General features: G+C 43.6%; 1 protein-coding gene across 1 annotated transcript in view; it reads left to right on the top strand.

The window, feature by feature from the left end:
- HEPHL1 (hephaestin like 1) overlaps positions 1 to 27,393 on the top strand; it is a 209,077-nt gene that overhangs the window by 145,932 nt on the left and 35,752 nt on the right. Inside the window, exons 7-9 of the mRNA XM_086936267.1 lie at positions 11,254 to 11,393; positions 19,268 to 19,399; positions 20,936 to 21,147. Coding sequence (XP_086792393.1) covers positions 11,254 to 11,393; positions 19,268 to 19,399; positions 20,936 to 21,147 — 484 coding nt within the window. The remainder of the gene's footprint in view (positions 1 to 11,253; positions 11,394 to 19,267; positions 19,400 to 20,935; positions 21,148 to 27,393) is intronic.

The following is a 27,393-nucleotide window of genomic DNA, read 5'->3' as shown; positions in this document are numbered from 1 at the left end:
GACCGGCATTATGCCTGTAATACAATAGATTGATCAGGACCTCCCGATAATAACGACGACCCAAATCTTCCAAAGAATAGTTAACGCCCTGAGGAAGCCCCAGGGAGGATGGCAATGTAAAAGGGTGAAACATGTGTTGACTGTCAGTCATTTCCATGCTCCTCCTCACAGAAAGAGTGACAACACCTTATATAAAGAATGATCACCATGAATCCTTGGCTATTGTAATTTTTTCCTGAAATAGTACGCTAAATCAGACTTGCCCTGATAACCACTTTGGAAATCGTTTATGTTTTAGGGGGTTAGGGGTTTCCCCCTGTTAAGGGCAAGTGCTGCAACAAGAACTGCTCCAATAACCAACGGCTGTTAAGGGACCGGGACCTATAACCCCTTCTCTCACAGAACCAAGGGATTAAGTTTTATCTGAAACACCAAATTGGCCTTACGTCTATAATATGGGATCCTAATGTCTGCATGATACCAGTGTCGGGCAAAGCTAGCCTGTACTACGAGGTAGTAAATCTGAAAGGTTGGTACCCCAAACCCCCCCTTCTCATACGGCAGCACTAAGGTACCCTAACCAATGCTGGGTTGTTTACCACCCCACACCAGTCGTATCAACAACGTACGCAGGTTTGTGAAGAAGCTATTAAATAACAGTATGAGAATGTTTTGGAAGAGATATAGAAATTGTGGAAGTACCACCATCTTAATTATAGCTATTCTTCCAGCCATCGAAAATGGCAGTTTCAACCAACGATCAATGTTACGCCCAAGTTTCTCCATCACCGGGCTATAATTCAACTGGAGGATACGATCTTTTTCTCTATGAATGTGGACTCCTAGATAGCTCACAAAGTCATCACACCAGGCCAGTGAGTAGTCCACAGTTCAATCGCAGGTTGCCTCAGTCAATTGGAATACTTTAGACTTCTCCCAGTTGATGCGTAGGCCCGACTTGGTACCATATCTCGACACTTCCCGGAGCAATGGTGTTAAATTATCGTCAGGGTGAATCGAGGTGTGTATGGTGACGAGGGAGGGAGCATAGACCCCACCACCCGGAGACGAGCTGGGTGTAGGCAAACTCATTGCACTGCCAGTTTGTATCTATATGTTGGAGGTGCCCAATTACATGTCTGGTGTGTGTAGTATTGTGCCACAGTTCTCATTTATGCTGAGTGGAATTGTTCTTTTACCTCTGAATATAGTGTAAGTTTCCGTAAAATTAGGGGTTCCCCCTTCCCTTCCAGCCAGGTGTGCCTATCTATCTCAGGATCCTATATTTTCTGACATGGGTTATCTATGCTGCTGTTTAACCCTCCCCTACAATACTCATTTCTCTTTGTATCATCAAGATGGATGGTCCTACACTGGAACTCCATGTGTGGGGTCCATTTGTAATTAAAGAAGACTGCCCGAGATACGCTAAGGGTCCACCCTGGGACCACAGACGGAAGCGGACATATTTGTGTGGTGACTTTCATACCACCAAGAATCTCTTTTCAGGAAAGTCTCGGGGCCAAACAGTAGCCTCCCCTATCGTGCCCCTCCTGTGTCTCCTGAATATTGCTATGCTTGGTAAAAGGTACAGTGCTGTAGGATTGGTCTCGTATCGGGTTACATTAACCACTACTCTATGGGGCTCTACTCTGTTGGGTTGTATATTGGCCCAAATCCTACATAGGTACAGGTGGAGAAGGCATTTTGCTTTTTATGGGGCTACCTAAAGCGGTAAAGCTTGTCTACACCTACTGCATGCGGTATCAGCAAACAGACGTAACATGAACCGGCTGATGTGAGTTGCCGATGTCGGTCATGTGCTGATCCATGTGTTGTGTAAGAGCGCACTATGCTGTGCGTGTGGGATGCTAGTGCTGGATTCAATGTAATCATAAGTGACATGGGAGAGGTTCCTATGTAAGCGCTGTGAAAATGTTGGTGTGGACTCCATTTGACTATGCAAATCTTAGGCAATTTGTGGATGCGGCACACCCACAGTAAACTTAGGACATACCATTGTACAATAATACATAACTTGAAGATCTTGGAATGACTTCCAGCGGAAACATCTGTAGTCCTCTGGTGATCTGGGGTTTCTTTAATTGTGGAAAAGTTCAAAAAAGTTTGTGGTACAGTTCATGGGGGGTTTGCTTTGGAAAGTTTCAGCTGCACGTTGGGGTGATGGGCCCTTGCCTCTCCCTTCCACCTTGAGGGCGGTAGGTGTTGCGATGATCACTCAGTGGGGATCTTCAAACTGGGTTTGCTTCCATTTCCTTACAAAGTTGCGGATGTACACTTTCTGTCCCTGTTGAGGGATTTGATATGGTAGCTTGGCGGTGGTGCACTTCCAGTTCAGATGGTTGACCTGTTTCGATAGGAAGTTAGTGGTTTTGGTTAACTCAGAGAGATACATATGCAATTCGTCCCCTAGTGACGGAGAGCTCACCTCAGCACTTAATTTGGTCCGTGTTTTTGGGATGGGTGTTCCCATCAGTCTACCAGTTACAATTTGGTGTGGTGTAAGATGGCGATCGCTGCTTGGTGTGTTCCTTAGCATGACAAGGCTTGGGGCAGTCAGTGGACCCACTTCTTAGTACAACTGGTGCAGATTTTGCTTAATTTATTTTCTAACAGGCTGCTGAGTCTCTTAACAACATCGTTGCTTTGGGGGTGATGCTCTAAGGATAGTTTGTGTGTCGTACCTGAACGAGTGCTGATGTGATCAAAAGTGGAGTTGACAAAGTGCCTTTCATTGTCCGATCGGATTATGTCTGGTACCCCCCATCTGGGTATCACTTCCTTGACGAGGAACGTGCAGCTGCCTTGGCTTCGCAGTGTACGCAACAGCTGGCTTCGATCCACCTGGAGTATGGGCAGACCACTACAATTAGGTATCGATAGTTGGCACATCGATCGATCATATCAATAAAATCAATATGTAGCACCTTAAAGGGTTCCGTCAGTCTGGGGATAGCCAATAACACGACCTTGAGTGTAGGTTTGGGTGAATATAATTGTCAGACAGTGTATTCATTTAAATACATGGTTACTGCTTCTGTAAGGTTGGGGATGAACCAGTCCCTCTGCAGCTCCGCTATCATGCTGTCTTTTACTGTGTGTGTTTGTAAGTGAAGTTGGGGCAAAGCTATGTTAACTAGGCCCTGCTGCATCACGGGTTTCCCTGTGGGTGCGTGTTGGTATATAAGGTCATGTGCTGTCTGTGTGCAGCCCCTAGCTAACCATTGTTCTGATGCCTGCTATAAAGGGAGTAAGCATGTTTCTTTGATCATTCCGTAAGCTGCCCTTTTTGCAATATGATCCGTTAATGCTGTGCATTTTACTAAGGCCACGCGTTCAGGTAGGGCCAGCGCATCAATTTGAAACTCTAGGAGGTCCCTGTGGGAGACGGGGGTGTCATCTGATTTCAGAAACTCTTGCCTTCTCCACCTCCCTATGCTAGAGTGCAACGTGATGGTGACCGCTTTTCCTGAACTTTGGGTGAGGTCTTCAATTAATGCTGTCATATTCACCACCTGTGCTGAGAGTTGGGGGAGGAGAGTTAGCTGTGCAGTTACTTGCAGTGTTTCTGAGGGTGTGTGGCTATGATCTATTACTACCGCTGCCCTGTGCATCTTACACCCGTCTCTTGGTCTGTCTTGGAGGACCTGTCAATGAACAATGCCTCTCTAACTAAGATAGGATCCTCCCCTGCCTGGATAATCCCCTAAAGGATGTACATTGTGCAGTCATGGATTTCCTCCCTCTCCTGAATCTCATGGGGTAGGATGGTGTACAGGTTCACATATGGCGCATAGTGTTTTTAGAGATGTTCTGGAGAGCATTAGTTTATACCGTGAACCCCGTTGTGTAGTCAGTATGCTCATGAATGCAAACACTGAATGGTCAGCATACAGTGTCAGTGGTGCTCCATCAAAATGGAGGTGATTTTGTCTATGGCAAAGGCCTTCTTGCATACGAAATGAGCCTACATGACTGATTCCAAGAGCACACTGTAGTACGCAAGGGGTTTGTGCCCCAGTGGGTACTTTTTTGTTAGGATGGCTAACATGACTCGCCCATCGCTGTGGCTGAATGAAAAGAATGTCTTCTTATAATTGGATGTTCCTAACACAGGGGAGTGCATTATCTCTGTTTTGAACTTGCCGAAGGCTTTGTGCATCTCAGGCGTCCCTCTATTTCCTCGTGGCTGGTTTTCACCTTTTGCATGGCTTCGAGTAAGGGGCAACAAGCGCGCTGTAGTCAAAGACCCACTGCCCAATATAGTTGCTAAGTCCTAAAAACTTTTGCATACCCTTTTTTAGGTTTCGCCTCGCCGAAGGCTGCGCTTTGCGCAGCTTGTCGGCGCAGGCGAAATCTATTGTTTACTATAAGGGCTACAGGAACGTCCCCCGGCTCCCATTGGCTAGGTCCATAAATGGAGGCTAGCCATTGGGAGCCGGATCTGTCCGTCAAGGCCGGACCAGATTCGGGGGCGTTCCTGCGATTTTTTCCCTCTCCACCCACTTCTGATCGTCATCGCGGCAGTGGGTGTGTGTTATTTTTTTTTTTTTGAGTCAGCCTGTTTTCTTCTTTATCCAAGTGTTTGTTGTTGGAGTTGGCTGCAAGATTCGAGTTCCCACAAGGCAATCAGGTAAGGAGCATTTTGTTTATAAATGTGTTTTCACTTTGTAAGTTTATGCATTTTGTCCTGTGCCCGTTCCCGCCCCCCCTCCCGCTGTCCGTGCGCCGTTCCCGCCCCCCCTCCCGCTGTCCTGTGCCCGTTCCCGCCCCCCTCCCGCTGTCCGTGTCCGCCCCCCCTCCCGCTGTCCGTCCCTCCTCCCACTGTCCGTGTGCCCGTAGGTGCTTGTTTTTTATTGTTTCAAAACACTAATTGAGTGCTCTTGCAACATCATGAGGAAGCGGTGACCCTCTTCCCTGGAGACTTGGGAGGTGTTACACCATCAAGAAACCGGTTCTATTCAAATTTTAAGCAAAGCTGAGCATAGAAAAGCGGAGACTATAAAGTTGCTTTATTAGTTGGTGCTCTCAGAAGAACGCGCATCATCACCGTCGCATCTGGACTTGTTTGAGGCTCGCCACCGTTACAGAGAGCATCATACCCGCGCTCACACTTTCTCCTCCATATCTTTGCATCTCCAGTTCTTTCTTTCCCCTTCTTCGCCCTTCAAAGAATCTTTCAGTGAGACAAAGCCCAGCGGTGCTGTGCGCCCGTCCGGTTGAAGGAAGCTCGGTGGACGGCTCACACCCCGGCGGGGTCTGTCGCAGCAGGTTGCTTCTCCCGGCTGCTCTCTAGGTGGCGGTGTTTGTAGAGCAGCAGAACTTCCTTGCAGGAATCGTTCTGCTGTTTCGCAGTTGTGTTCCAATTGAACGGGTGTTTCTGCAGCTCACCCAGGAACTGCCCTCCGCCCCTTGACCCCCGGCCATCGCTCTGTAACAACCTGCCGCGCTCCGAAGGCGTTGTATTCTGATAGAGCGCTTGACGGTGGTGGGTGACGCCGTGACCGACACCCCGGATGCTTCTCTGTGTTCTCCCTTGCCTGTTGCAGGTGAAGGTGTCCAGCCTGGCTTGTGACAGCTAACCACCGACTGCCTCGCCTCGCTCCATCGCCTTCAGTTCCCAGGAATGTGGGGACAAAGTTTACACGGTGAGTCAGCTCTCGTCTTCACCCGGGATGCGGTGCATGGGTCGTCGCTTGGTCATCTTTGAAAGCAGTGGGTGGGATACTTGTTACGAATCTGGCGAAGGAAGGGGGCATGTCTGACTTCAAAGGAGGGTTGAGGTCTGTGCGGGTGGGGGGATGTTCTCTCCATCCATCCCTGCCTCAAACATTTTGATAAAATGGGGTGAGATTGTACATTTTAGAGCATTATTTTCAATTACATTTGTTCAAAAGCTCTGCCAGGGCACTCCTTACTTGAAGTACTTTCATGGTGTGCCAAGCCAATGCAGCCCAGCGCTCATCAGACAGGTGTTGGCACTGTTTTTCTCAGACAGTGTCCTCTGTACTTCAGTGATTACCCCCATTATGTTGGGGCCAACATCTTGTCACGGGTGCCTCCATAGGCTCTGGTTGCCCCTCGTATTCTAAACAATACTTAGACTATGCTAGTGCTGATTTTTTAAACACCTTTATTTTGAGTTTTTTCAAACACAGTACAGCAGTTATTTGAGTTTGATGTGCATAGATAGCACAGTGGGTTTAACGTGACAAGGCGTTTCTCCAACCATCCATTACTCATATGTTTCCTCAGGATCCCCTCCAGGGTACAACACAGTATCCACTGATCGCATGCTTCTCTAGGGAGTGCAGAGTACCTAGGGAGTGCAGAGTACCTAGGGAGTGCAGAGTACCTAGGGAGTGCAGAGTACCTAGGGAGTGCAGAGTGACTAGGGAGTGCTAGGGAGTTCAGAGTGACTAGGGAGTGCAGAGTGACTAGGGAGTGCAGAGTGACTAGGGAGTGCTAGGGAGTGCAGAGTGACTGCAGAGTGCTAGGGAGTGCTAGGGAGTGCAGAGTGACTGCAGAGTGCTAGAGAGTGCTAGGGACTGCAGAGTGTCTGCTAGGGAGTGCTAGGGAGTGCAGAATGCTAGGGAGTGCAGAGGTGCTAGGGAGTGCAGAGTGACTAGGGAGTGCTAGGGAGTGCAGAGTGACTAGGGAGTGCAAGGGACTGCAGAGTGCAAGGGAGTGCAGAGTGCAAGGGAGTGCAGAGTGCTAGGGAGTGCGAGGGAGTACCTAGGGAGTGCAGAGTACCTGGGGAGTGCAGAGTACCTAGGGAGTGCAGAGTACCTAGGGAGTGCAGAGTGATTAGGGAGTGCTAGGGAGTGCAGAGTGACTAGGGAGTGCTATGGAGTGCTAGTGACTGCAGAGATTAAGCTAATGGCAATGTAAATTACAATGCCATTTATTTATCTGTTTTCAAAACCAACACATAAATACAAATTTTGTCATTTACAATGCCAATAGCTATAACTTTTCCAAAGGCGAAACCATTGCATTGTAAATGCTTGTTTTCTTATTTGGTGGTGGCATAGCCCTGATAGAATCTGTGAGTTCTAGCATGATCTGCCGACCAGTCACTGAGATTAGTTATCCCCAATAACTAACCTCCTGTAGTACATTCTACAACTTCCCCTTCTCCACTTTTCACCCTCTTTTGGCACGTGCAGTCAGGTGGCCTAATGTACCCTGGCGACATAGGTCCTCAGAAGGACTGCATATCAAGATGCCAGCTGACTGAATCAGGGTGCTGTTTGATTGGACGTTAGCAAGATCCTTCCTCTGTATTCTATTGAAGACACTGGAGGACTCACAGTACCTTTGCAGTAGATTTAGGTATAGCAGCTGAACCCCTCAGAAGGTTAACACAGTCAGGTAGGGACTGTCAGGGTGTAACAGAAAACTAAAGAACATGTTCCTGATGTATAGCACAGAAAAATAGAGGGTGTCTGTGGATATGTTTGTCAATATGATGAAAGTGTCTGGCACTACAGGGTATTCTGAGGCCACAAGTCTTTATGAGGTGCCAAGTCCCTCCCTTACTCTTTTTGACCCAAACTAGTGGTGTAATACAGGTGGAGACCCCCATGTGGAGGATCTACTGATCAATTAGTGCTTGAATTGTTGGTGATATGTCCTCATCAGCTTCTTTGGAGAGTGGGTACAGGTGCATCCGGGGCAGGATGGCCCCTTCTCGCAGGGTTATTTTTACCAGTTCAACAATATTTATGAGCCCCACGTCGTAGTGTCCCATAACTGTGGCAGTACTGCTGATAAGTCTTGCTCCTGCCAAGTTGCTAATACTACCATGGGCAATGGAGCCCCATTCTGCAGTTCCACCCTAATCATAATTGGGTGAGCGAAAATGATTTCTGAGGCCATGGACACCCAACGAGCAGCTGGTCATCGGTTACCGCCTGTATGCTGAGACTGGGTGTAACGAAGGTGATACATGCAAAGGAAAATAACGAATCCTGGCAATATGTGACAAAAAGCAATGTGAAGAAAAGGTTCAGACAAAAATTATAAAAATATTGAACATTTGAATTATTTCAATCAATAAAAAATGAAATGAAAACAATAATTTCTAGCTTTCATTTATACATTAAAATTCATTACAGACAACAATAACATGATACATAAAAAGATGGTATCTTCTACGCGTGTTTCGACACAGACGGTGTCTTCACAATTGCGAACTTACTTGTCGGCTCGCAACGGTCGCGACTATGTTGTTTCTATGTCTGGTTCACAGCACCCTCTGTTTCACCACTGCCACCCTGTTTCACCCATGCCACCCTCTGGTACATCAATGCCACCCTCTGGTTCATCACTGTAGATTATGGGGGGGGGAGCAAGCACACCTGCCCTGCTTCAACTGACATGAATTAATTTGGGGTTGATTTATTAATGTATCACTGTTTTAAAATTCCAGTCTGGCACCTGCTTCCTTATCTGTAATTTGCTTTCTGTTGCAGTGCAATTTTTTTTCCAGGACCTTTGTGGCCTACTTGTAGCTATTCTATGAGCCTGCTGTGAGGGTCAGAGCAGGGTCATAGAATTGTTGCAACTAGCAACTGAACTCTGGAGGGGCCCCAGTCAGGAAGCACTACAGGGAATGGTTACTAATGATGAGTTTGAACTTTTGCACCTGCTGAGTGCTTTCAGTTTTGCAAAACTCGTTTTTCTGCAGAACAGCAACTGTAATGCCCCAAACAAACATAGGCAACTGAACTCAGGAGGGGCCCCTGAGGAAGTACTACAGGGAATGGTTACTAATGATGAGTGAAATTTTGCACCAGCTGAGTGCTTTCAGTTTTGCAAAACTCGTTTTTCTGCAGAACTGCAACTGTAATGCCCCAAACAAACTTACTTGTGAAAGTTGATTTATAATCCAAAAGTGATCCAAAGAAAGTCAAAAGGCCTCAAATCCTAAAAAGTGCAGGCAAATGTCAACCTGAGGAGTTATTCTGATAAAAATCATCATTTTCAGAAGGTCTATGCTGCTTGCTAGTGGATTTCTTGTGCAGAATTGCAAGATTGTTGCTCCCGCCGCACCTACATGTTCGCAATTGCAAACTCTTGCGATGTGTCGCCAAACTCCCGCGGGATCCCGCAGCAAGATCCAAAATGGCGCAGCACTCGCAAAATATTGAGAAAAACAACTCGGCAAACGCTGAATGACGGTAAGTGAACGCCTCACGCCGCAATATTGTATCACCAAGAAAAAAAATCCGCTGCTTGCGAATTTGCGGATTTTCGGTAAATTCGCAAGAGTTCGCGGATTGCGAATTTACCGAAAATCCACAAAATCCACGACCGGAACGGATTTTGCGCCCATGCTTAATCTCCAAGGTCCAGATTTTCTTCTGTGTCTCACGGGACCTGGTACATTCTCCTCCACCAGCACTCTTCACCCTGTTCACAATTTCAATAACTCTTGATCGTCAAACAGTGGGTGCTTACCTACTTCACTGAATAAGGTGCAATGATGACATGAAAGGTGACTAGAGCCATTGACATGTAAGGATTCTAAACATTGTACTCGTCGCTTGTTTGCCAATGTGCTCCTCTCCCTTTGATTGTGTTTAAGCAGCCGACTGTGCCCTTTTTTGGCACATAATTCACACCCAGCGTTTAACCCATTCACTCTAACATCATTCAGGCACCTTCTTTTAGTGAGGAAACTACAACATTCTCACAGAACACTTTTTATAGGAAGCCACAGAATAATCCTCTAGTGCCAATGTTTATAATCTGTGATTACTGATTGTTCAAATAAATGTTCATGTTTTCATAGCATAGCAGCCATGCAATTTAGTGTGTTTTGGTCTTTACGCTCTGCTTACACCTGCGTACCCTGGAGTGGGCTTTGGGTGACATTGATTCCTGGTTTGTGGTTCTTGAAATCCTGTTATGTGCTCTGATTCCTGCATGGGGGACTTTGATTCCTGCTTTAGAACTGCGCTGATTCCTGGTTTGAGCACTCTGGTTTATGGTTTAGGGAAGCCTGATTCCTGCTTTGGGGTGGTCTGATTCCTGCTTCAGGGTGCTCTGAGTTTTGCTTTGGGGTGCTTCCATTTCTGGTTTCTGCACTGATTCCTGATTTGTGAGTCTTATGCTCCTGTTCTGTATCTATCGATTCCTATGTTGTTGCGTGTGCTAGTGCCCTGATTCCTACATTGGAGTCTTCGATTCTTAGTTTTCTGTATCCTATTTTCTTATTTGGGGATGCTCTCATTTCTAGTTTGCAATTGTCAGATTAACTGGCTGGTCTGTTTTGATTATATTAGCGCAGATAGACCCCAGCTTGATTGACATGCGCACTTTATAAGCAAACCTAACATTCATTCTTTGTTGGATGTTTGGGTTCTCCGATTCCTTTTTTTGGTTGGTGTACTCAGATTCATGGCTTCGGTTGGGATGCTGTGATTCTTGATTGTATTCTTTGATTTCTGCTTTGCCGGTGGTGGTTGGGTTCTTGGTTTTTGTGAAATGATTCATGGTTGAAGTGCTTTCCTCCAGCAAAATGAAGCAATTCTTCTTTCTAGAGGTTAACATCTATCCAAGAACTGGCCCAAGTACATCACAACCATGGCAACATGCTTCTTGCCAGCATCTCAGAGGCTTACCACAAAGGGTTACACAAGTTCTTCATCTCTGCCTGACAAGAGACCAGGAAGTGCAAAAAGAAGAAATAATAGATCTTCTGCTGTGCCAAGAGGCCTCACCTGGCTTGGTTCCTCCTCCTCCTCTTCAGAGAAGAATTTAAAACCTACTCGTCAAGCAACACATTTTGCTCCATGACCTTCCATTCGCTGACGACATGAAGAACAGGACCACTAACATATTTTATTGTCACCGATCTCCCACTCGCCCACCTCCAATCTAATCTCCTTTATCCTTTCCCCCTGCCTCTCCATTTGTACCTCCATTTCTCTTGTCGAGCCCCCTTTTAAGTTTAGAATGCTGTTGCTTTGTATGTATGTTTCTGTTGTATTACTTGCACATACATATTAGGAAAACACAAAAATATATCACTGGGCTGCTCTTTACCTACCTTCAAGGTGATTGGTTGTATTACATTTTAACAAAGTTTATGCGCCATTTCTTTTGAGCTTACTGATTCAGTTACCTCAGTGTGAAGTATATTTGACAGTTGACCAAAAATTAAAACAAACAAGTGCATGTGTATTTACAGATGTCCTCTAAACATACTTTGTTTTTGTACAGCGACTCCACGATCTTCTTTGGTAAAACTGACAATAGGCTTGGAGGAAGCTATATGAAAGCTCACTACGTTGAATATACTGATGAAACCTTCACTAAGAGGAAAGAAAGATCAGAAGCTGAAAGACACCTGGGAATACTTGGTATGGGAAAGCTCCGTGGTTGTAAATATTAATTATCGGATATGTTTTCGGACTGGTGTTAAATGTGTAGTGTTGATACATACATTTGTGTGCGAATAAAAGGCAAGTGTATCGGTTTCGCACACTGTTTAAGGCATAGTATTGTGAGGGGTGGTGCCTATGATTCACCATTAAGTCAATAATCGTTGGTGCTACTAAAAAGTTTTATAAGCAGGCTGGCAGAGGCCTATATCTGCTGGAATTAATGACACCTTGACGTCTCATAAAAAGCTTGTCCTACTGAAACTAACTTTGGACACACCATAGACTATGAAAAAGTTACTTTTTAACTCTCTGGTTACATCTCGAACCTAAAATATACATCTAGTCATTGTGCCAAAGTACTTGACACAGGCCCAGATGCATCAATCAAAAATCCGCTCGCAAAGGGGCAGATTCTCAGAATCTGCCCCTTTGTGACGGGTATCTTTGCACTTGGGATGCATCACCCCAAATGCAAAAATCGCAATTTAAGAAATCGCAAAATTGCGATTACTTAAATTTCTATTGCATTAAAGGAATCTCAAATTGAGATTCCTTAAATGCAACACATTAAAGTAAAAGAAATAGCGATTTTGCCAATAGGGGGCGCAAATTACCATGAAGTTGAACTTCATGGTAATTTGCAAAAACTTTGAAAAATGCACTAAAGTGCATTTTTCAAAGTTCCATTTTACACACAGACATGCCCTTAGGGCATGTGTGTGTGCAAGATGTACCCATATGCAGATTTCAGAGGTGCAACAGGGTGTCCTTTTGACACCCTGGCACCCTTGAAATTGCAATCTCAATTTCCCATTCTCTAATTGAGAATCGCAAATTCAGATTGTCTTCCCATTCATTCCTACGGGCCCTTAGGCCCATAGGAATGAATGGGGAGGTATTCCTTAATTGCAACTCGCAATTAAGGAATTTTAAGAAATCGCTAATTTTAAAGCGAGTTCTTCATGCATGGCATTTTGCTATTCCAAAATGGATGCTTGATGCATCTGGGGGATATGTGTCTTATATATTTTATTTTTATTTTTTTATTATTAAGAAGTAGAGGTTAGTACACCAGAACTATTTGCTGATGAAACTGTTTCTCAATGAGTCTACCTTTCAAAAGCAATAATAAATACACAAAATCAGAAAAACATCAGCCACCCAACCCCCCTCAACTTATACCCTTCTTCGACCACTGCACATTCACAAATCATGTAACTAACTGCCATTCAACCCGATGCCAAGCCAATTGTCAAAAACACTTTTTGTTTACATAGACCATACCATGTTCAAAGAAGTGGGTGGAACAAATCAGTTACCAAATAGGTTCAACACTCTCAGGTTGGGTTTTGAAACTAGGATGGATAGCCCATTGATATGTAGTCCAGTAGTGGATTTCAGATATCATTACATTTCTAATGATTTTCATGGTAATAGTGGCAATAAATCTTTCTGAACCTAGAATATTCCTAATCATTGTGTCCACACAAAGGTGGCACATCTTTCTTCTTTCTCCAAGATGCTGTGTAGAGCTTCATCATATTTTTAATTGTTTTACACTGTTTTCCAAAAATTTAAAAATCAACACTTATCAGTTCTTACTGTATTTTGCTCCACAAACAATCATAGAGATCATGTTTTTAAGCGCCTGAAATAATTTGGCATATTTCCTTCCTTACCACGTACGTTCCCACAGTCAGTTCTTCCTCTTTCATGGTTCATATTCCCTTCTCCGTATCTTTTCCTTGAATTTGGTCTGATAAGTAACTTATTTCTACTTCCTAATTCCAGTGATCCAGTCACCCCTCATTTCCAGGATGTGCATAGATGGGGATATGTTTGCATCTCATTACAATTTGATTGCAGCAGATTTATTTATTTTATTTTATAGAATTTTTAAAGCACGCAAATGCCTGTGGGTGTCTCGGCACTAGGGACAGCAAGCAAGAACCAGAGACTATAGACTAATGGCTGAATAGCCATGTTTTTGTCATTAGGTAGGGCTAGCTTTGATGTGGATTGGAAGAGAATTCCACAGCTTGGCCGTGGCGACAGTGAACCGCTTGTCGCCCCACAAGGGTGTCTTTGTGCGGGGGACCCTTAGCAAGTTTGCTGTGGTTGAGCGTAAAGCCCGATTAGAGATGTAGGCACCTAGGGCCTCATTCAGGAACAATGGTCCAGAGTTGCACGAAGCTTTATATGCAATGCAAAGGGCCTTGAACTTAATGCAGTTTTTTATCGGGAGCCAGTGATGCTGTCGGAGTATGTGTGAAATGGATTTGTAGTTGGGGGTTCCTGATAAGATTCTGGCTGCTGAATTATTCTGGACCAGCTGTAATTTATTCAGGACTTTGCTCTGTGCATTTATGAGGAGACCATTGCAGTAATCAATGGTAGACATGACTAAGGTGCTTACTAGTGTCTTTCCAGCACTGAGAGGTAGTTAGCATGAGGTATGAAGGACAGCCTGTCAGGCTTTCCTTCGTACCTTTGCATATGGGTGATTCTAGAGGCACCCATATGCATGGTGATCTTGATTGCCACAATCTTGATACCTTAACTTTTAGAAAGTAAAGCTCCATCTCCCTGTCAGTGAAGGAGAATGAGATCCAGGTGATGCCTTCTGCCCAGAACAGAGACCCTCTTCATAGCCCAGCTGCAAACCTGTTGGCCACTATACAGCAATGTGCAGTGGACAGTGATCTGAAGCCCTATGAGGTGGGCCCTTCTTCCAAAAAGGGAGTTAAATTAGGTCCAGGGAGTACAGGGAGTTCAATGACTTACCATGATCCAAGTGGGTCATAGTGGGGCAGTGAGATAAATAACGGTGATGGATCAAGCCCTGATCTTTGGACTGGGTAAGAGTGGTCTGTTTAACTCAGAAACTCTGTTCATCACCACCCTCTTTTTGTAAATCGTTTTTGGCCACTATAGGTGTGGCAGGGTATACTCAGACATGAGTCCCTTTCTCACTGCTCCATCAGGATTCAAGCAAGCCGGGCCGAAGAAGGCTGAAATGCCAGAAACCGGTCCCTGGTAGCTTGTCTCCTTTCTGGTGAAGAATTGGCTTGGTAGTTTAGTCTGCCCTGTTCCCATGATGCACTGGGCCAGGGACAGACTGATTTGCATATAGCCAGGTTCTGAGCTGGGATGGGGCAGTGAGATAAATAACGGTGATGGATCAAGCCCTGATCTTTGGACTGGGTAAGAGTGGTCTGTTTAACTCAGACACTCTGTTCATCACCACCCTCTTTTTGTAAATAGTGAGAGCATTAATCACTAAAAAATATGCTGAGAGGTAGAGGGTGCATCTCTAGACCTTTCACACCAGAGTGAACCAAAGCAAAAACAGTGTAGCTAAAGCCAGTGTTTTCCGGTTTCTACTGAAAAGTAAATATTCTTTCATGTGATATTTTATCAGTTATATAATCGGTTTTAACTGAAAACCGGTTACCATAGGTATGATCAGGCCTCCCCCTTAGATCTATCTCACTGCAAATTTCAATGGGATTAGTGCCTCTCCATATGCACGAGAAACTGCCTGTCGAAGACATTCCAGTAAGGAAGGTTCCAGCTTCATTGGATGGACCTGGACGAAATATACTACCCTCAGCAATGCATTCATCTTAACAGTGTTGTTCCTTCCCATCCAAGAAACAAACATGGGGACGACGTTACCAATCCATGCAAATTTCTGGCAGCAACTAAAGGAAGTTGGCTTTATTGATGTCTTCTATTGAGGGAGTATTTCTGACTCTGTGTAGTTGGTTGACAATTGGAACTGGAATTGTTTTTTTTCCAAGTGGTTCCTCTGTATTTTCAGCAACATAAGATTCAGATGTCTCCTTATTAATTTCATAGTCAGTCAGATTTTGGAATATTTGTAGACTTTCCCTCAGTGCCTGGAGTGACCTAACAAGATAGATAATCATGCATAGGCAGAGAAGAGAAAAAATGTCTCAATTACAGGGCAGAAGTGTAAGCTAACAGTATCATGGCTTAATGGACATGATATGCAATTCTTTCTAGCTGTGGGGTTGTTATAAGTAACTATGACAATTCTAAGGCATCAGTGCATAAAGTCAAAGTCCACCAATGTATATTTCAAAAAGTCCACTTGGTCGAAGGCTTTCTATGCATCTAATGAAACAAGGATCACTGGCATCTTTTTCTTTCTAACCTTCTCGAGCAAGTGGATCACATTTCTAATCTCATCTCAGGATTGCCTATCCTTATCAAAATCTGACTAATCAGGGTGGATGAACACTTAAAGCACCTGTTGTAGCCTGCTTGCTAGAATGTTTGAGTAGTGCTCTTGGTCTATATGAAAAGCAAAATTAGAGATTCTTCACTAGTTTCAGTATCACTGTCACCTCAGTCTCACTCAATGGATGACAGTAGTGTCACCTTATCTGGTATGTGATTAAATAATGCAGTAATTCTAGGAATGAACTGAGAGGCAAAGAACCTGCATACACCCATTAGGTCAGCATTCAGGCTTTGGTTGGGTAAAGGAACCTAAGGTCTACGGGGACCTTGCTTAAAATCAGTGCCTCTGATGTAACCTGTTCTACAGCCATACAGCCAAGTGAGGCTCAGCTGCGTGCAGCTTTGTATAAAATGTCAAATTCTTTCAGTTTTCTCTCCTGTTAGGAACCCTCTTTCCTCTTATCTGTAAATATTTCATGAACGTTACCTTTTTCTATTTTTCCCCTTATTTGGAATACAAGCGAGTTCCTCCTGTACTGATCTTATAAAATTGTGTCTTAAGGAGATGGTGCAGGAGGGACAATTCCTACCATAGTCCTAAAATCTTATTGAGTTGGCCCTTAATATACACCAGAGTTTTATAGGCCGGGAATTCTATATTCCTATTTGATTTTCTTAAGGTTGGATACCAAATTTCATATTTCCGTGGAGCAGATTTAGTAAGTCCAGCTGTTTGTTAAACTTAAAATGCCTACCATCACTGATTTAATAGCATCCCAGGCTACCCGGAGTGAGACCTTCCCTCTTCCATTGGGTCGAAAGTGTTCCATTGTTTTTGGAAGTATTTCCTTTATGAGAATAGTGTTCCCAAGAGGAGAAGGATTAAGACACCACTTCAAATGTCTGCTCAAGTTTCATCCCAGATCATTCTCAGCACCACTTGGAGCATGGTCAGAGATAGACCAAACTTGAGAATTCAGTCCTAAAGGGATGGTGGTCAAGGAGGAGTCATAGTCTTACATAGTCAGAAAAGAAGGTACAGTCTTTATCTTATTTCTGTTGTTCCCTCTAAATATCTCCTGGCACGAATGGTTGTCATTTCTAAATTTGCGTTTTCCTTATAGGAAATCGCAAATTTTGAAATGCAAAACCAAGGGCGTCTATGGGCATAAGGACTTCCTGGATGCACCTAAAAAAAAAAGTGGTGTACATGTTAAGCACATGAATTCCCTAGGGGCAAGTGTGCACTCTATGGCACTAGCAAAACTGCCGTTCTGCGCACCTTTTCCTAATTTTCACATGATTATTATTGACTTTGAGTCAATGGTAATAGCATTTCCTAAATGTCCATTTCGCATTTAGGAAATGCTTTATACATGTGCTTAGTAATTTACAAATAGGTAATCCCTATTTGCGATATCCTATTTAGACAATCGTAAAATATGATTTCTTCTGTAGAGACATAGCATTTTGCGATTGCACTTCGGCCTTTGTACATATGGAAAGGCAGTATTGCGTTTCTTAATGGGCCGAAATTGCAAGTCAGGCCCCTAACCCTTTGTGTGCGTCGGGCCGTCCGACGTCACAGTGGGCATTTGCGGAGGACGGCCGGGAGCAGTCCGAACCACGCCCAGTCATAAATCACCCGCACTGTGGCAGAATTCGTGCCGCGGTCAACAGGTTAAAGTACAAGCACATTGTTAATGAATCAAATGGTCACACTGCCGGCAGTCTAGAGCACTGGATTGTGCATTGTGTTGCACTAGAGCCAAAACCGCTCATCAGTCCCTTGGCGCAGCCCATCTTATTAACCGGACACATGGGCATAGAGGTACAGAGTGAGGGATAGGAACTGACTACAAACACAACAATTTGATTCACCCAGATAGCCATGAGTTCCTAAATCAGGCAGCTAGGATCTTCTGATACCATGAATCCTGCATCATTTATGGATTATTGGCGTCTCCGTAGTATCCCATTGCAGTACACATGTGTAGCTGTTTCCCCAAATCAGCAAATTGCTATGAAAGAAAAAAAAGGGAATTATAAAAAAAAGTGTGCCCCCCCCCCTCCTATGCTGTATCCTCTTACTGCTACATAAGTAAAATAATGATATGCTCACACAGTAACTAAACCATACATCGTCAGTAGCTGTTACATTCAACCAAAGTTGATCAGTATGCAAATGACACTTCTTTTTTTTTGTAGAACTGTATTGATGCAAATGGCACTTAAAAGAAATAGTGGCCTGGAGGTGTTATGTACCCCAATCTAGGTCAAGGTAGCTATGCAACCTTTACTTACATTTGTCCTACCTTTCTGCATAATGGTTCTAGCACTGACCTTTTACCCAGTTATGTGCTGAATAAATGTCGATCAGTTTCTTGAAAACTAGCCTCATTTATTATGCATGATGAGTCTTAGAAAAGTCCCTGCATATGACATATGTAACAGCATGAACATATTCTGTGTAAAATGGCATGGTCATCTTCATCCTAGGACGAAAAAACTAATTTTATAATCGCAGGTATTGTTTTAGGCTCATCTGCATAATCGTACTTACAACACATCGATTATGTAAGGCATCCCGAGGTATCTTTAAGGTATAAAAGACCCATACCAACACAAGATAGGAAGAGGAGAATTTACGCTGACACTAGATGCTGTGGTCCTGGCTAGCAAAAGCTACAACACGCAGTGGTCTGACGTCCCTTGCGAGGTGTCCATCTCGAGACCAAGACAGGGTCCTTCTTTCTCTCCCCTGAAGTAATTGGGTTGGCTCTTTCCTAGGGGATTCTTGGCTTTACACCCACATATTTTCTCGGTACACTTAGATAGGGTTTGCTTCTCAGGAATACACTTGATTATTGTCATGTAGATGTATGCCTGCATATTTTTACATTTTTAGCACCATGTTAGAAATCTACCTTTAATTTACTTTGTTGGTGCTGGTAATCCTATATATCTGTTTCTGTCTAATGATTATCACAGCAAACATGTTTTCTACTAGAATGATGCTGGTTCAAAAAATACTTATTGAAAACGTCCCCCTTGTTTATTCTGTGTATCTCTTTTAGACCTAGTGAGCGCGATTGACTGAGCAAAATGCACTGCACTGTTTCCATGATCCCTAAAGGGTCAAGGGTTGTCATGTTTGATAGCTGTCAGAAACTATTCACTCCTTGGTAAGGTTCAGGGGTGTATTGTGGCACTGGGAGCTAGCTGGTCTTAAGGCTAACATATCTTTTGAGGGTGTCTTGAACCAGTCTGGACACCATTCCCTTAGTTAATGTTGTCTAAACGTGCAGATCCTATGTATTATTAGGAACTACACGACAGAGTGGGTGGTTGACTTTTTGTATAGATTGTATTACTTCTGAGTAAAAATGTCAGTGTATGCAAACAAAACTGCTCTTAAGATTGTTCTGTTCTAGTTTATTATTATAGCATTTCTGCTGCTCATAAGCTGTTTAAAACTAAAAGAGTAGAACGCTCCTTTTAATTATCAGTCTGGTGGGCTAGATTTTGCATGGAGGCCCATTTTGTATGAGTGCAACAGTGGTTGTTATGTAATGCTTAATGATACGTATTCACTTGAGCACACTGGAAAGAAACTAATGAAACCTAAACTTTTTCCTAAGGCCCTGTCATCAAAATGGAAGTGGGGGATACAGTGCTGGTTACTTTTTCAAACCAAGCTGAAAGGAATTATAGCATCGTACCCCATGGCGTAGCCTACAGCAAGTCCTCCGAAGGGGCAGAGTATGGTGATGGTGAGTAGAACTGTGGCCTTTAAATGAGACTTGCTTTACACTCATTGTGCAACTACATAGCATGCCAGACTAAAGAAAGAAAATCTGGATTGTTCCAAATCCTAAGTGTAGGATATGGAACCTTACATATGTGGAAACAAACCTGTTGTTGAAGATGCTTCCATTCTGGAAATCTTTCCTGCTTCTTCATTCTCCATTATGAGAATTTTTGAAAGCTAGAATAGGAAAGGTCTGAAAAACACACACATACCATCATGCTCATGAGCTTTTTCACGTTACTTGTTGTAATGTCTTCCTCCTCCTCATGAATAGGAGCATACGTTGAAAAGATTGAGCGTGTGTGATGTAAAAATGACTTTAGGTGGCATTAGTTATGCCATTGCAAATCTGTTTGAGGATGCATTTTCCAGTGTTAAACATTGAAAAATGTAAGACACTCATAATTAACAAATGACTGTTGCTGAAAGATAGTTTGCTCACAATCCTGTTGATGTATCCTGTTATATAGATGAGTAATGATACATGCCTCACTTCATTGTTCCTAAAATAGGCCCACCACCCCTTATTTGTGTATAAAATGAGTGTAAGTATCTACCGTAAGGCTCATTCCACGTGGACCATATCCGGAGTCCTGGTTTTATATTCAGTACACTTTGTCTCTGTTTCCAGACACTCGCTGTGTCAGAAACGAGACATTAGGCAGCACAGAAGAACATATCCTTAGGGTTGAAACTAGTCCACAACATCCCAGTCGAGCAGTCAAGCATTGTACACCAGAAAGTATATCACCAGCCATACCTTGAGCATATTAATTAAACGAAAATTGAATTTATGATAATTGCCTTTGCAACTGTTAGAATCCTACCTGCATGTTCATTGGCAGAGAGCATGAATGAACTTCATTTCCAGTCCAGTTAGACTCGCTGCATATAACAGTTGATCTGCAATTGATTGATTGATTCCATTTCATATCCAGTAAGACCAAACTGTATTTTAACACTACACCCCATTAGGTATCACAGATGGTTGGTGGATACTCCTCGCACATCACTTTACAAATCACACTGTTATTTTTTTACTGACCCTGAATTCATATGGTATTGATTTAACTCAAAGGATTTATGATTTGTGTATTGAGCATCTTGCATTTTCATTTTATTTTAATTAGTGACATTTGCAAAGTTAAGACTTAAGACACACTCATAATTAACAAGTGAGAATTGCTGAAATTAATTGTTTGCATACAACAGACCTTTGAAATATCAATTTTTGTAATGATTGTTGTTAGTGGCCTAACCTCATGGATCTTAAAATAGGTGCAGCACCTCTTATTTATGTATCCATCAGAAGGATCACCTGCACCTCTTACGTGTGTATCCATCAGGAGGATCACACGTGGTTAAGCCTGTTCAGCATGTTACTGTCACGGCAGAGGTAACATAGGAGCATAGTATTAGAAGTGAGCTGCAAAAGGATGGATTGGCTGGCACTGACTGTATCATTTTTCATGTGGAAATGTTTTTGTTGTTTATGAAGGACTTCAAAAGACTGGCTCACAAGTTGATCATGGAGCAACCTTCCAATACACATGGACGGTACCGGAAAATGCAGGTCCAACAAACAGTGATCCACCTTGCCTTACCTACCTGTACTACTCTGCAGTTGATGGAGTGATGGACACCAACTCTGGTCTTGTCGGTCCATTAATTGTCTGTAAGAAGAACACATTAAATGACGATGGAACACAGGTGAGAAAAAATGCTATTTGTATATATTTTCTTGTTTATGAAGTGGACCTATAGATAGCTAGCTTTCACCTATTTGTGTCTTAAGTGTCTATGCCCTAATTACTTATATTTTAAAAAATGTCATATAGTGATTTGACAGTGCAGTTATCTTGTATAGGCGTGTGGATGGATGCTGGCAAGCACTGAAGATTTTTCAAGTTCTTGACCCTCTCTCATTACATCCCACCAGAGTAAAAAAACTCTTTCACGCCCAGAGAATTTTAGCCTTCACAATATTCATAGGTGATTGAAACAAAGTTTCTTTTCCCAGTTTAGCTAAAGTGTCCCTTCTATAAAATAACCATTTAATTGATCGCCAACCATGGAGCTTCATGCAGTCCTTGATTATATCTCTGATAGAGTGGTCCCCAGGAAGTATCCAAATCCATTTAAGTAGGGGGCAAAATGCAGTGATATCCGAAAGATACAGCAAACCCAGCTCCTTATGAACCTTGAATGCAGGGTTGGATACCGGAATCACCAGGAGATGTTTGCAGAAGCTACTTTCCTCCACTTGGAGCACAGAAGTATCTATGCAGTCCCAAACATCGCTGCCATATACAGCTTCAGTAACTAATTTGGCTTCAGATATGTTTACCAGTGAACTTAAAGATCTACAGCCTATTCTTGAGGAAAAGGAGACAAAAGCAGCTGCAAAGTGAGATAAGGACAGTCATTTTGATTTTCTCAACAGGCCCCAAGAGGTGCGGTTGTCAGATTCAACTCCTTAGATATGTTAAATTTTAAACCTCTGTTAACGTGTGGTCCTGTAGCTGAAAAGATCTAGATTTAGTCCCATTTTGGGCCCAAAACCATTACCTGAGACTTGCCGTGATTAGTTGCTAAACAAAACTATTCATGTGGTTAACAAAGCCTTCAACCAATGCTTGGAGGCCTAGGGCGGTTCTTGTGGCAAGATGGTATCATCCGCATATATATTTTGTTATGGGGTATTTATTGAGCGCACATACACCAGTAAGGTCTCTGGGCTCTGAGGTAGATAGCAACAGCTGGAATCGGAAATTATCCACAGGCTTGTCTAAACAGCCAGGATTTTAGGTGCTTCCTGAAACCCCCATAGTTGTCTGTAGATATCTTACCAAGAGGGAATGTGTTCAAATTTTAGGGAGCAATCACTGTAAAACTAGGTCCGCACAGCCTTTTTCTTTCGCTTATTGGAACAGCCGATAGGTTCAGGTAGGCTGATCCATGATGGTAAATCGGAATATAGAGCTGAATTTTAGCAGATATAAGAGGAGAACTTTTGCAATGAAGAGATTTAAAAAATATACAGCCTGTTTAAAAAAATTGGTCCTCAAGGCTACCTGGAGCCAATGTAGCTTTTCCATCAAGGTTGTAGTCTGACAATGTCTAGGCTGACGAAAGACCAGCCGAGATGATTGGTTTTAGGCTATTTGCAATCTATGGGTTTAGCCTATGGAGAGCCTAAATAGAGAGCATAAGCATAGTCAATTCGGGACATTACTAAGGCAATGATAATTTGAAGTATCACCCTATTTTCCTAATTCTCAGAAGTTGGAGAAAAGATGAAGAGGTCACAGCACCTATCTGGGATTTCATGGATAGCTCCTCATCAATGAGGATCCCAAAACTTTTCACTACTTTCTAGGGTGTATGGGAACATCAAAAAAAAAAGCCAAAAAGAAGGATTACAATGATGAATTTTATTTTTAGTCACCTCAGTCTCTGTTTTTTCAACGTTCAGCTTCAACTAATGGCCATTCATCCAGTGCTGGGGGTATATTATGGTCTCTTGGAAAAATTCCTTGGATTCCATTGTATTGTCGATAGTAAAAATCAGCTGGATGTCATTCGCATAGTTATGTATTTTCACCTTCTGCTGGTGGGTGGAGTTTATTAATGGGTAAATGTATAGTTATAAAAGATGAGGAGATAGAGAGGAGCTCTGAGGCACTCCACATTTGAGATGAAAGTTAGAAGAACAAAAGGAAAAAAGACAGACCAGTTGTAAACAGTCTTAAAGGAAGGATTTCATCCAGTCAAGGGTAGTACCTTGCAAGCCTGCAGCCCTTGCACGGCCAATCATAATAGTATGATGGTCCATATTAAAGACCGCAGATAAATCTAATAAGACAAGTGACTATGTAGCCTCTATTAGCTTCTCTCCTTAAATCGTCCATGATGGCGAGACTGACTGTCTTTATAGTATGAGCTGGGTGAAAGCCAGCTTGATATGGGTCAAGATAGTCAGATTCCTCCAACAAGGAGCCGAGAAGTTGAGCAACATGAGTCTATAATAATTTTGCAAAATAGGGAAGTAATGACATCAGCCTGTAGTTTTTAAAATAGGTGGATCCTCCCAAGGTTTTATCTGCAGGGGGAGCACTACAGCCTCCTCGAAGGAGTGTGGGGCCTTTCCCTGCCTGAGAGATTGCTTAAGAAGAAAGGTGGCTATCTCTGTTTTTTTAATCTGAGGGGGACAGATCTCATTAGGATAGTCCGTTTTAACTTTAGCCATCAAGTTTATAGGATGGTCTTTACTAATATCCGGGAAATCTGAAAGGACCTCAGTTTTTGTCTTCTTGTGAGGTTACAATATTTAGAGAAATTGGTGGAATACCATCTTTTATTAGCTTTATTTTGTCTACAGAAAAGGAATACATGGCATTACATAGCTCTTGAGAGGGTACCACCAGTATGGTTACTCAAATTGGATAGTTCTCTTAGAGTCTTAAAAATAACCTTAGTTTTTTTTTTGGAAAACCTTTATTGATACTTCAACCAGTTACAAGTATGGGCCTACAACCACCAGGGCTGGCCGCTAATCAATATCATTTCAAGCAAGCAATTAGAACCAGACTCGGCCTTCCGGGAGGCGAACACAACACGACTGCAATTAAAACTGGCAGCATAGCATGCGATACGAATAGCAGGATAATAAAGGTTCCATTTTATAATATAAGATAGAAGGATCAGGTGCCATACAATATCACAAAGGTGCATAAAGGGCGGGCAAAACAGTAGGAGGTCCACAGTTAAGTCGATATCATTCAAAACAGTGGCGCTGAGGCATACGATTCAGGATCAACAAACATACAATTAATTTTCGCACCAGTGGAGCGCCCGCCCGATTGTACTGAAGTACCGTGAAAGTATAGGCACAGATAAAAAGTCGACAATTGACAAAAGAATAGACCCACTACGCTGACCCGAAAAAGAAGAAACAAAAGAAAAGGCGAAGAAAGATAAGAAGAAAAAAGGCCTTAGAAACAAATAGTAAAAACAAAATTCCCCCCCCAACCCCCTACCCTGCACCCCTGCAGATGACTACGGCCTACCCCCTAGCAGCGTGCCTGTCGCCCCGTAAATGAACCCAAAATATAGAAGAACAAAGGGAAAAAAGAAAAGGGAAAGAAAGAAGGGACTAAAACCCTGCCCCAAAAGGAGAAATGGAGGAGGGCTATGTCATACACATTCCCGGACTCTCCCCCCGTCTTAACGAAGAATCCCCCGCAATGTTAACACAATCCAGCAGACCACAATAAAACAGCACGTTAGAGGAAACCAGAAATCCCGCCCCGGACTCCGTTAACCAAATAAAGCAGTCCCGTTACCGATAAATCAATATTGTGAAGCCTCAAACAACAGTCTCAGCTTTGGCCCCGTCGATCAAATTTGCGGATCCCCTCCAATAATGAGCGCCCCACCGTAAAATTGTCAAAGGTCAAACAGAAGTTGTCGAAACATAGTCTATTAATCGAAGAAAGGATGGCAAGTCCCAAAGTAGACGCTCGAGTCCAACGATGCCCCTTCCCAACTCTAAGACCAGACACTATCCCATCCGCCATCTTGATGGACCAGCTGGGAAGGGGGTGCGACACAGTCCCACACAGATCACAATTACGAGCAAACGTCTCCAAATCGATAAAAGCAGTGAAATGTTCCGCCAATTGTAGTTCCAAAGATTCCGACTTTGTAGGTGCATCGCCAATCTCCACATGTTCGAACCGTTCCACTTCTGTAGGGGCATGGAAAGCTCCAAGCATTGGGTCAAATGGCATTGCTGGGGTAGCAATAGGGAAAGGAACAGGCCACCGGGTCTCGGGCAGCAAATCAGAGTCCGGTCCCGATCCTCTAATTCCGTCCGCCTCCAACATCAGATTCCAGGTATGGGTCTTCATAGTCGCCTGAAGTGCCTCAAGGGCCGCCATCACTGACCGCAATGACGGGCCGCACTGGACCCGCTCCGCCGGGTTTCGCATAGCATCAAGCATATTAACCCCCACGGAGAGGCGCCTTCCCCGGGGTAAGATTAGGCGGAGCAGGAATGAACCGTGAGGGACCGATCGTCAGTAGACGTTAGTGCGCACCAAGTCTCCGATCCAATGGCACTGGCGCTACGAACACCAGGCCCCCGGGTCTCGGACCCCCACACACACCACCTCGGGCATCACTCGTCTCCGCACCTCCGGTACAGTTCCAGGCAGCAGATCGGCAGCAAATCAATCATAAAGATGTCGGAAGTTCCGTGGACCGGACCCTGCCGCTCTCTCCGATCCGCTGTTGTTCAACTCGGACCCGGCTAGACCAACACTTGAGACCCCGGCTTCCAGACTGGGCTAGGCCTCAAATTAGACCTCGACATAACTCCACTCCACCATGTCGGAAAATCCTCGGGATTGCACCATCAGTTCGCAGAGTAGTTCATGCACCCGGATATGGGGCGAGAAATCAGGATATACGACAGGATCTTCGAGCGAGAGACGGGAATCTATGCGGCCATCTTGCTTGCTGTCGTAGCTCCTCCTCCTTAGTTTTGTTTTTTGAGTTCAAAACTTTATATGAAAAAAATGATATTTTGCCTGTTGCACAAAAGCTTCCCTATTTCCAGGTAAATAGGAAGTACGTCATATGCATTCAGCTTGCCGGAAATCCAGTTTTGCAGATTTAAACTCGCCTGATAACCATTTGGAGGCTTTGTGACGTTGAGAATTTTTTTATTTTTCGAAGAGGGGCATGTGTCTTACTGGCTACTATTGGCCAATCCGTTAATACCTCCTCAGGATCACCCAGATCCTTAGTGGGAGTAGGTAAAGCATGTGCCAATGTATCACAACGCAAGTTAAAATTTATCCAATTCCTAGACACAATGCCTGGACAAGGGGGAGGTTTTAGTAAGGAGGAGTATTTCAAAACAAACTGAGTAAGGTGATAGTCCAACCAAATACATGAGGAGACCGTGAAACCCGAAATTGTTAAATTAGAGGACCAAATCTGATCTAAAGTGTGACCTTTTACATGTGCGGGTTCATGTACATGTTGGTCAAAATTTAGATTGGTTAGTGTATCGGTTAAATCTATAGCCATTTTGCTGCCAGCGTCCTCATTCATACAATAGTTTAAATCTCCACAAAACAATGACTTTCACAAGGTAGATGGCTAAAGAAGTTAATGAATCCACCAAAGTTTGGGGAAGTTGCTGCATATGACCCGGGGTCTATTCATGAGGGCAAATATCAGTGGGTAAGTGGAGGAGTCAAATTTCATCAACGTATTATCCATAATACGGATCAATATAGGGGTAAGTTTGTTAAATATGAAGTGTTGTTTGACAACTGCCACAACCCCACCGCATCTTTTTCCTGTGGTCTGCTAGAGTAATGTAGATAATAATTTTCCGGGAAGGCTGCTAGGATATTAGGTACAGATTCATTGGTTAGCCACGTTTCTGTCAGGAGTAATATGTCTGGAGAATCTGAAATAACTATGCCTAATATCTCTTGTTGGACATATTGGCTGGCCCCTGGCCCCGGTCGGCCGTGGGTGGGTGCAGAAGAGTTTGCCTTTGGAACGTCTTCAGCACATCAGCAGTGCGTCTGCTGGAGCTCTGACTGACTCCGCCCACCTAGTCCCCCAACAAATGAGAAGCACAAACAGTCCTGACTGGTATGCGAGCAGGGCACAGTGGCGACATGTAAAACCAAAATGCAGGTTATCTAATGTGCTAGGTGATAAATATTTTAAAAGATAGTGCAAATTTCAGCAGTAATTTAAGAAGCAAGCTGCCTAGGCTACCTATGCATATAACAAGGTGGGAATCATATGATTACCAACTCACGAGCAAACTGGCTCCTCCACAAACAAGGTGAACAGAAAAGGGCCCAGTATGCAAGCCTGCCTTACACCTCTCTTCAGGGAAAAAGATCTCTATAGGACCCATCCATA

The sequence above is a fragment of the Lissotriton vulgaris genome, chromosome 8 (genome assembly GCF_964263255.1).
Source record: "Lissotriton vulgaris chromosome 8, aLisVul1.2, whole genome shotgun sequence".
Taxonomy (NCBI): domain Eukaryota; kingdom Metazoa; phylum Chordata; class Amphibia; order Caudata; family Salamandridae; genus Lissotriton; species Lissotriton vulgaris.
Note: the sequence above shows the minus strand (reverse complement) of the source record. Positions and strands in the feature narration are given on the sequence as shown.